The sequence below is a fragment of the Salvia splendens genome, chromosome 1 (genome assembly GCF_004379255.2).
Source record: "Salvia splendens isolate huo1 chromosome 1, SspV2, whole genome shotgun sequence".
Lineage (NCBI taxonomy): Eukaryota > Viridiplantae > Streptophyta > Magnoliopsida > Lamiales > Lamiaceae > Salvia > Salvia splendens.
The window spans coordinates 2,399,886-2,411,138 of record NC_056032.1 but is presented as its reverse complement, the minus strand read 5'-3'; the positions used below and the strand labels follow the sequence as shown (position 1 = coordinate 2,411,138).

The 11,253-nt window shown below is 43.2% G+C and overlaps 2 protein-coding genes across 2 annotated transcripts; one reads left to right on the top strand and one right to left on the bottom strand.

The window, feature by feature from the left end:
* Positions 1–4,862: 4,862 nt before the first annotated feature.
* LOC121757565 lies at positions 4,863–5,786 on the top strand. The gene has a single exon (XM_042153093.1). It carries the CDS (start codon positions 4,863–4,865, stop codon positions 5,784–5,786), a length of 924 nt encoding a protein of 307 aa, XP_042009027.1.
* Positions 5,787–9,194: 3,408 nt separating this feature from the next.
* Positions 9,195–10,966, bottom strand: LOC121807805 (xyloglucan 6-xylosyltransferase 2-like). Its single transcript, XM_042208138.1, has one exon. The coding sequence runs from the start codon at positions 10,734–10,736 to the stop codon at positions 9,360–9,362; it is 1,377 nt and encodes a 458-aa protein (XP_042064072.1). The 5' UTR covers positions 10,737–10,966; the 3' UTR covers positions 9,195–9,359.
* Positions 10,967–11,253: the final 287 nt, after the last annotated feature.

The window sequence follows — 11,253 nt, the reverse complement described above, 5'->3', positions numbered from 1 at the left end:
GCGCCTACAAGCTCCAATACGATGATCGAGTTCTTTGTGGTGAAAGCTCGGTCCCCGTACAACATCATCCTGGGGAGAGACTGGCTCAACACAGTTCGGGCCGTTTGCTCTACTTATCACCTCACCATCAAGATCCCCACTAAAGGTGGGATAGCGGTCATCCGAGGTGATCAAAAGAGAGCAAAAGAATGTCTGCAGATTGCGCTTAAAAGTGCCGAGCAATCAGTTCGGCACCATCAAGCATAGCAATCACAGCAACCGGAGTCAGAGGCAAGCGAGATGACCGAAGTCACTTCAGAGCCGAACTCAATGACCGTTCAGTTATACGAAGATGATCCATCCAGAACGGTCAAGATCGGCTTCACAGGAACGCCTCTACTCCGGGAAAAGACCATTCAGCTCCTCAAGGAGTACAAAGATGTCTTTGCATGGTCTTCGTTGGACATGACCGGAGTGCCCCCCGAGGTAATCACTCATCGGTTAAATATTGATCCTTCAATCCGGCCAGTAAAACAGAAGCAAAGACTCTTTGCGGCAGAAAGAAGCCAAGTCATCCATGACGAAGTCCGCCAATTACTAAAAGCGGATGTACTATTCGAGGTGAAATATCCTTCTTGGGTGGCCAATCCTGTGATGATCAAGAAAAAAGGAGGAGGATGGCGGATGTGCATAGATTTTACCGATCTAAACAAGCACTGTCCTAAAGATTGCTATCCCCTTCCGAATATAGATAAAAAAGTAGAAGCTTTGATCGGCTTCGAAATTTTCTGTTTTCTTGATTTATACAAAGGATATCACCAAGTGTTGATGGATGAGAGTGACGCTCCGAAAACAGCTTTCATTACCGATTTCGGCATTTTCGCTTATAAAAAGATGCCATTCGGTTTAAAGAATGCCGGAGCCACTTATCAAAGGATGGTAGACAAGCTTTTTCGGCGCCTAATCGGAAAACAGGTTGAAGTGTATGTCGACGACATAGTTGTCAAAAGCAAAAGCACTTCGGAGTACGAAGACAACCTCAAATCCACTCTCGACGTGCTCCGAAAAGCCAACCTCAAACTCAACCCCCAAAAATGTACCTTTTTGGTAGATTCGGGAAAATTTCTGGGTTGTTGGGTTTCAAAGGACGGACTCAAGGCAAATCCCTCAAAAGTTCAGGTTATTCAGAACATGGCGATGCCGAAGTCCATACACGATGTGCAAAGACTAACTGGATGTCTAGCCGCATTGAATAGATTCCTTTCCCAAGCAGCCGAAAAGCAACTGCCGTTCTTCAAAGTGTTAAAAAAGGCACCAAAGTTTGAGTGGGGAGCCGAGCAGAAAAAGGCTTTTGACGAGCTCAAAAGTTATTTAGCCGAGCTTCCAATTCTCTCTGCTCCAACAGATGCCGAAGTGATTTTCTTATACTTAGCGGCATCCGATCAAACCATTAGCGCGGTGCTTGTACGAGAAGAAGGCCTAAAGCAGTTTCCCATCTACTTTACAAGCCGAGCATTAAGAGGTCCAGAAACAAGGTATCAACCTCTGGAAAAAATTGCTCTGGCGTTAGTAAATGCAGCAAGGAGACTGCGGCCATACTTCTATGCTCACAAGGTATGCGTCTTAACCGATCTGCCTCTTCGGCAAGTTTTGACCAAGCCAGAAGCATCAGGCAGAATCGCCAAATGGGCCATAGAGCTGGGAGAACACTCAATCGAGTACCTACCTCGGAAAGCCATCAAGGGACAAGCCTTGGCAGATTTTCTTGCAGAGGCCAAGTTCGATCAAGCAATCCCTGTCATTGCCGAACAGAAAAATTCTGCCAATGCCGAACTAGCACAGCCCTTGGAATCCGAAGAAGAGCCGCCGGACTGCTGGAGCGGATTCGTAGATGGAGCTTCGAATAAAACGGGAAGTGGAGCTGGTATTCTGCTTATCGCTCCCGATGGACACGAGGTAACCTATTCACTTCGGTTCTCATTCCCAACCACTAATAACGAAGCCGAATACGAAGCCCTCCTTGCCGGACTCCAGCTAGCGCAAAGTCTATGTATCAAGTCTCTCAAAATCCATTGTGATTCACAAGTCATAGTGAATCACATGTTGGGTACAAGTGAAGCCCGTGATGAGAGGATGAGGAAATATTTAGACAAAGCGCAAAGCATTAGCCGAAGTTTCTCTTATTTTCGGATAATCCGCATTCCCAGAGCAGAAAACAGCCGAGCAGATACTTTAAGTAAGTTAGCCGCATGTCCAAGCTCAAAGGTGGAGGAATTGATGCATCGAAGCATTGATGAAGCTGAGGTACATTCAGTAACCAGCTCGCCGAACTGGATGACGCCGATCTTACAGTATCTAGATCAAGGACAACTGCCCGAGGATAAGAGAGAAGCTCGGAAAATCACATGCCGAGCACTTCGGTACGAACTTCATGGAGGAGTCTTATACAGAAAGTCCTACCTTCAGCCGTTATTACGATGTATAGGGCCAGAAGAGACGGACTACATCCTCAGAGAAGTTCATGAAGGATCGTGCGGCAGCCACATCGGAGCTAGAGCTTTAGCTAAAAAAGTTCTAAGATGGGGATATTATTGGCCAACCTTGGTACAAGAAGCAGTGCAACTCGTCAAGACATGCCCGAAGTGCCAAGTCCATGCAAATATCCCAAGGATGCCGCAGACCGATTTATCCACTATGCAAAGCCCTTGGCCTTTTATGCAATGGGGTATAGACATAGTAGGACCACTACCACAAGCTCCTCGGCAAATAAAATTCCTAATCGTTGCCGTGGACTACTTTACGAAGTGGGTGGAAGCTGAACCATTAGCTACGATAACGAGCTCGAAGGCATTGGATTTCGTCTGGAAGAACATAGTGTGCCGATTTGGCATACCCCACATCCTCATCTCGGATAACGGGACTCAATTCACCGACAAGACGTTCAAGAATTGGTGCCAAGAGCTGAATATTCAACAGCGGTTCACTTCGGTCTCTCATCCACAAGCAAACGGACAAACGGAGGTAGCAAATCGTATCCTGGTGAAAGGATTAAAAGCTCGGTTAGAACAAGCCAAAGGACAATGGGTAGAAAATCTCCCTCAAGTCCTATGGTCCTACCGAACTACACCCACAACCTCCAACGGTGAAACTCCGTACAGTCTTGTGTACGGCACTGAAGCCGTGATTCCGGTGGAGATCGGCATACCCAGTCCCCGAACTCTAAATTTCTCAGCAGAAATGAATGACGACGGACTGAGAGCCGAGCTAGATCTTGCCGAAGAAAGAAGAGAATTGGCATGCATAAAAGCAGCCAAGTACAAGGAGCAAGTAGCCCGGTATTATGACCAAAGGGTGAAAAAGCTGCAATTTCAAGTGGGAGATCTCGTCTTGAGAAACAACGAAGTAAGCCGAGCAGAAAAGCTGGGCAAACTCGAACCCACATGGGAAGGTCCGTATCGGGTATCAGAAGTCCTCGGCAAAGGGTCTTACAAATTGGCTCACATGTCAGGAGAACAGGTACCCCGAACATGGCACATTTCCAACCTCAAGAAGTTCCATTTGTAAGAGACAGTCCGGTCAGTCAGTCAGTCTTGAGTCCTGTTCGGTCAATGTGTTTTCTTTGGTTTGCTTGGTCTTTTTGTCTATGTGCGTTTTGTCTATGTGCGTTTTGTCTGTCTATGTGCGTGTCGTCTCTTACAAATGTTGCTGAGGTATCTTGTTCTTCGAAGGCTGATCCCCTTTTTAGAACATATATAAGCTAACGATTGTGAGTCAAAGCTTCTAAAGAGGATACAAGACCACAATTCAGCTTAAACAAGCAGTTCGTCTGAAACGAGCTGCAATAAGCCAACGATTGTGAAGTCCAAGCTTCTAAAGAGGATACAAGACCACAATTCAGCTTAAGAATCAAGCACTTCGTCTGAAACGAACTGCAACAAAAGTCCGATTCACGCGATAAAACTTGCCTGAATTAGGACAAGGGAAAGTCCGATCCACGCGATAAAACTCGCCAAATTAGGACACAAACCAAGTCCGGTCAAAGAAGAGTTTACTTCATAAGACCGAGGACAAACATCAACTTACCCCGTACCTTTATCCAGAATGCTGAAGTGACTCGCTTCGCCGAAGTGGTTCACTTCGCTTTTCGGGGGGGGGTAGTGATGGAGTATGTACGCCTGATGGAGTATGTACTAAACAAGCCCATCAGCCTAAAGCCCAAGAAAGAGTATCAGTTCGGCGTTACCAAAGAGTTCGGCCCCAGCCTATAGCTCGGTAAAAGCCGACCAATCAAGCTCTACAAAGCTGCTCGGCAATAGTTCAGCAGTTCGGTCTCAGCATCGGCAAAAGCTGCTCGGCAATACCGAACTGGGAGCCACGACCTCCACTACACGATCTATCTAGTGGTGGACCCATGCAGGCTCTCATGACCTCCACGACATCCACGACATAATTACTGATGATGTAAGCCACTGCCTAGTTAGTGGCCATGCAGGATCTCATGACCTCCATGACCTCCACGACTTAGGGTGGTGATGCAAGCCACGATCTCAGTTCAATATATAAATAGAACTTAGATCTGATAGACGAGGATTTACTAACTCTAGAGATAAAAGATCATATAGCAAGTCTGTGTTGTAAGCGGTAATCCCAGATCAAGCAATACAATCTTGCCCTCCCTTCTTCCCGTGGACGTAGATTTACTTCAGTAAATCGAACCACGTAAATTCTTTGTGTCGTAGTCTTTATCTTCTACCAGCATTTACAAACATCAGAAATTCGCGGATTCATCATCGCACATTCACCACCATGCCGACGGAGGCGACGGCGGTAACACGCTACTCGTGCAGTTCAGTTTCAGACGAGACGGAGTTTCAGAACTGTCAATGTTTAACGGCAAGCTGTACAACAACTCCCTGCCAGCTTCCCAGGAAATCTCGGACTACCTCACCACGGACGCTGCCTGTGGCTATCACGCTCAAATCGCCGGCCCTTCTAACGGCCTGATCTGCGTCTACTACAGGGTCTCCGACGCACCCGTTGCAGTATGCAACCCTAGTTTAGGTCTCATCACTATCTTGCCAATGCCACCAAACCCTAGCTCAAAGACCATTGGACCAAATCACCATCGGGCGTTGTCTCGTGACTTTGGGATTTGGTTCGATGAGGCCGCACAAGATTACGCGGTGGTGCAGCTGTTGTCGTGCCACATAACCGGCCTCAACGTAATCGGCTTACACTTGCACGCTTCGGTATACTCAAAAGCGACTAATTCTTGGAGGGGGCTGACCGGCGCCGGTAGCAGCATTATTGATCTTCGCTTGTGTCAGTTCAGCCCTATTAATCCACGGTGCAAGAACAGCGCCTTCGCGCACTGGCTAGCAATAGACTATGAGAGAATTGAGCTGATCTTGTCGTTCGACTTCAGGAACGAGGGCTTCCGTGTCTTGGAGATACCGGATTTGGAGATTTCGAAGATGTATTGGGATAGGACGATTTTTGCGGAGGGTGAGGACTCTTTTCTTGTGTTTTTTTCCGGTGACTGGGAAGGGCCTGATTGGTTGAACATATTTTGGTTGAGGATTGAAGGGAGCATGCTGCAATGGATTCACATGAAGAGGGTTGGATCGATTGATGGCCTTGTCATACCCAAGGCTTTGTGTGAGAGGGGTTATGTTGTTTTGCAGTCTAAGAATAATGGGCATTTGCTACTTTATAATTATTGTGATGAAAAGTATATTAAATGTTTCGAGATGAAGAGGGATGTGCCAGAGATTTTTGAGTATAGGGGAAACTTTGTTTTGCCTTAGGAGTAGAGAAGTACTAGTGGTTGATTTTCTTTACTTTATTATGCAACTTTGAATTAGTATCTCTAGTTATTTAATTTACTACTAAATCTTTTGGTTTATGTGATGAGATTTTATTAGCTTTTACTTATGTATGGTGTCGCACAAAGGTTAGTGGCACTTATCAAATTTCCAGCTTATATATGCTATATCGTATAAAATGAAAGCTCTATGATCCCACTACATAGTGAATTTCAAAATTAATGAATGATAAATAGTTTCTGCTCAAACACCAAAAACACAACCAACAATATTACAAAAGAAATGCTGAAAACTTAAATAGATGAGCGTTTACCTGAGTGGAGTACTATATATTTCTAACATCACCTGGCGAGGAGATACGTTCGGCATTTCTATGTAGCCTTTTATAGGATTGAGACTAGAGAAGAAGGAGATGTGAAGTGTCTAGAGCCTAGAATAATTGTCATCGCGCTCGATACTGCTTGCATAAGACGAAGAACGGGATTTGATTCTCAAAGAGCATCAGATCACGCTATTGGCTGTTGATCATCAGTCCATTTGTAAGTGGATTAATATGATGTGACGCAAACTTGCCAAGTAGTTGGATGATGAAACAACCATCTAGAAGAAGCATTCATACGAACTGGGATCGAGTAAGAGTATCGGGCATATCATTGTAGCATCTTCTTGCTTCAGCTTCAGCTGTGGCTATAGCGGTGGCATACATTTGAACATTGTCACGGGGGTTATTTTCATGAAGCAGAAGGTGCATATGGCGTAGCTTGTGGTGTTCCATGGCCTCGAGATGTTCCTTATCGTGATGATAAGGACCTATAGCGATCACATCAGGTTCATAAGCTTTCGGGTTTAGATTGCTTAACTGTCGATGGACTTTTTGTATTAAGCATTTTGGAGGTGTACAGTACACCACCAAAATGCTCAATATACAAAGTCAATCGATAGTTACGCAATATAAACCCCAAAGCCTATGAACCTAATGTGATCGCTATAGGCCCTTATCATCACGATAAGGAACATCTGAAGGCCATGGAATGCCACAAGTTGCGCTATCTGGACCTTCTGCTTCATGAAAATAACCCACCTGGCAATGTTCAAACATACGCCACCGCTATAGCCACCGTTGAAGCTGAAGCAAGAGGATGTTACACTGATCTGCCGGAGACTCTTATCCAATCCCAGATTGTACAGATGCTTCTTCTGGATGGTTGTTTCATCATCCAACTACTTCGCATGTTTGCGTCACATTTCAGTCAGGATATTGATCTAATCTTACAAATGGAATGGATGATCAACAACCTACATCGTGTTCTGATGCTCCTTGAGAATCAAGTCCCGTTCTTCGCATTGTGCAAGTTTTACAATCTTATCAGGCCCCATAACTTATTATAAATTATACAATGGAAAAAATAATAAATGTCAGTTTTTTTCCCTCAAGATCAACTTACCTAAAACATATATCAATTTCAGTTACCACCTATTTGAGGTAGGTCTAAATTCGAATACTATCACATGGGAAATTTAACTACTAGATCGGAAAAAAAAAGTCTAAACCCAAAGAAATACTTACTTAGGAGATGAATATATTATATAGATACATATATGGAAATATTGGCATTGCATTATTATATTCTTAAATAGTTATATAGCGCATAAATTGATAGAAAATTAAAAGCAATGAGGTGAATTTTGGGTAGCAAAACAATAATATTTCATATGCTAATATATCAAAGAAATTACTGTAAGACAATCCTCAACCACAAAACAGTTGGGCGAGCAAATCGGGGATACAAAACAAACATTAGTAATAGACAAAAGGGCAAAAAAGCATTCAGAAAACTAATTTCATGTGTAAGATAATATTGTTGAAGAGTAAGAAGAATACCTAAAATCGAGAGAAAGTTTTGCATAAAATTCAGTGAACAACGTAATGGAAAAAAAGATAAAAAGTGAATGGACTGTAAGCTACCAAATGCATATATTTATAGTTAAAAAAGAAGAATTAAGTCCCTCTTCTAGAAATTTATATTTATAATCTAGAAAAATATTTTATTCATAAATTTTGAAAATAAATCAATTGTTTACTATAGCATTGAAAAATTAATGCGCATGCACACCAATAAAGTGGAAATATTCATAAATTAAATTATATACTTTAATTGGGTTTTCAATTGCCATTTACGTCTCAAAACATAATGCTGTAATATCTTCATTTCCAAATCTTCTACTTAAATAAATTCGTATTAACTGTTGGACAATTGAGAGTGAAACAATGTATTTTTCCAATAATAAAACTATATAAATATTTTGCAAGTGAATTAAATTGATGTCAATGAATAGTTTTATGCAAACGGCTCAATTGATCACTCGCCATTATAAAAGGTGGCATATTATAAATTACGTATGGCCTCAATTGATATCTCAATATTTGATAGAAGTTTTGTACATTAAATGTTGGCAAGTGAAATATAGAGAGATACGCAGCAAGAGCTTCCTAATTGAGGTAATCCCTTATTTTCGAGTTAAACGTTGAATGTATTCATTTAGCTGGCTTGAGGCATAGGGGAGGCCAAGTATCAATTTGAGGAGATCGATAAACGCTCTCGTTGACACCTCGAGACCTGCTCGAAGTCCAAGAATGGTGAAGAACAAGTTGATGGCCCTCCGAGCTATGACAAGATCAATGAGCCCGAGAAATACGTTGCGTAGCACACACGAGTAACAAGATAGAGACAGAGACAGAGACAGAGTAGACAGAGTTTATCAACATGAAGAACTAAACATATTGGGGGAAATAGGCTGCTAAATATATTGGCAGGATTAACAATGGACATTTTCGTAACAAATTACTAGTAAATCAAATGGAGTACTACTCCCAAACAAATGCAAGCCCATAAACAACGAACCAAAATTTTAACCAAACTCAAATTAGGAACACAAGCTCAAATATGGGTGAACTGAAAATCCTAAGACAAACAATCATAACACTACAGTGCTAAACTAAACCTCACTTATGTTGCCTTTTCAAATCAATCAACTACCTAATTCATCGCATCAGAACTATATCCAGACAAAACAAGATAAGAGAAGCTAAGCATCATAGATTAACAACTAAGTATAGGCAAAAAATTTCTATGTTTACCTGCAGTGTGCAAAATGACTCCAGAAGCAAGCTGCAAGCTTCCGAAAACTGAAAGCCAACATCAACAACAGAAAATGTATAACCAAAGATCCAAACTACAGCAGTTCATATATAGCAATCTAATGTTCAAATCCTGGCATATGTGGTAAAATTAGATAGCATGGTATAATTAAAGCTCAAGGTAAACTTCCATGGCTAGTAAAGAATTTGATTTGGTGCCTGACCTTTTAAGGCAATGTGGAGAAGAACAATCATCACAAACGTAAAATGACACTATGTCACAGAAGATATCGCCACAATTAAAGAAATACATCAATGGTAACTCTAAGATCATGGGATATAAGTAAAAATGACATGTATTACTATAACTTAAAAATACAAACCCCAGCTCAAAACCCCCTTTTTTCTATGTGCACTCAAGAAGAACCCGTCTTCACAGCCTTAAACGAGGGGTGAAGCAAGCCGAGCTCATCCCTCACTTCAAGAGGCTTGCTCGTCTCGTTCCTAATCCTCACCACCTTCCTACTAGCAAGCGACTTATGCGTGAAGCCATACATCTGCAGAATCTGATTATCCCCAAAGTTGAACGCACGGTCCATCTGCTTCAAGCACCTCTCAACAGGGTAATCCCCAAATTTCCCACAAGGCTTGCAGCCCACAAAGTGAGTCACAAGAGGCCACCTGTGATCACCAAACCCGGGATGGTAGCTCTCAATCATCTGCTCATACTTATCCACCAAAATCCCCCAATAACCGTGCAGATAATAGTGGTTCTCGAGATAAACCTTCTCACCCCACTTCTCCTTCTCCGTTGCCAAGATATACACCATTGCAGACTGATCATCCGCCTCAAACACCGGCCTGCCCTTCAGCTCCCTCGTCAGAATCTTCCCTGCATCCTCCCTAACCTTCCCCTTCGGCCCCATTGGCGCCCACGTATCAAGAATGTCCAACGACCACTGGCAATTCCTCAACAAGAAACTACCGGTGTTCAATCCAATCCAATTCTTTTCATCATAAATCATCTCATCCCAACCGTGCATAACAAAGTTGTGATCTTTATACCTCTCCCATGGCACCTCATAAGCCATATCTGTAAACATAGCATCACTATCCATCCACCATAGAAACTCCACCTCAGGGTGAGACAGCAGAAGCTTCCTAATCAACGGCAATTTCGCCCAAAAACCAGCCATTTCAGCATCAAGCAATGCCATATTATAGAAGATCTCAATCCCATGAACCCTAGTGTAATCAATCTTATTCTTGATCGATTTCAGCAAGTAATGATCCCCCACCGGATTCTCACACGGCGTCGGCGACGAACCCGTCACCAGCAAAACCCTAGGCTTATTCTCAGCGACGAAATTGGGGTAATCCGGATTGTTCTTCAGCCACTCGGATCTCTGCTCATCCCAATCCGATATTTTCTGGCCGAGAGAGTAAGGCTGCGATGGATCGCGCTTGAATTCGGGGAAGCCGTCGTCCTCATCCTTCAAGATCTTCTTGATATCGAAATCGGCGTAGTTTTTGCTACCAGCGTCCGCATTCCCGGTCGATTTGAGCTCGGCAACCTCCTCCAAGACGCGGCGCGGCTCGGCCCGCTTGCGGATGTGAGAGAAGGTCTCGCGGATGTCGTCGAGATCCTTCTCCGGCGTGCCGAACTTCCCGGCGCCGATGTTGGCGCGCAGCACGATTAGCGTGAGGAAGAGGCAGAGCACCGTCAGCTTCGCCTTGCGGAAAGCGCGGTGGAGGCGGCGCGCGTTGAGTGGGCTGAGAACCCGATCCAGCATCGCGATTCGGGCCCTCTTCGAGCTGGAGCGTTGATGATTGATTCTCTTCCTTTTTTAAACTTTGATGAGAAGTGGAGATCGGAATCTGGGATTTTCGATGGAGGAAAATGGGGATCTGGGATTGGGACGCAGAGGTCAATTATTGAATTTAAAAGGGTTTTGAAGGGAAGAGGTGTCGGTGGAGAGAGTGATGAAGTGGGGAAGGCAAGATGGTGGAGACTAGAAGTTGCTTTCAGACATGAAGTTTTTAGTTATAGTTTTGATTATAGTTGTTAATTGTGTGTTTAGTCGTTTCGTTAAGATGCAATTGCGTGTGGAGCCCACTTGCCGTTCAAGATTTTGGAAAATTTTGTAGGATTTTACAATTTGCAATAAAATGGAAATAATATAATTGGATGTTTTAGGGGTATTATTTTCCAACATTAAATCATCTCATTCTACATCACATATTCACAATCAATTAATCCAACTTTAATAGTCGACAATCCAATTAATTTAATTCTATTTTATTATACCA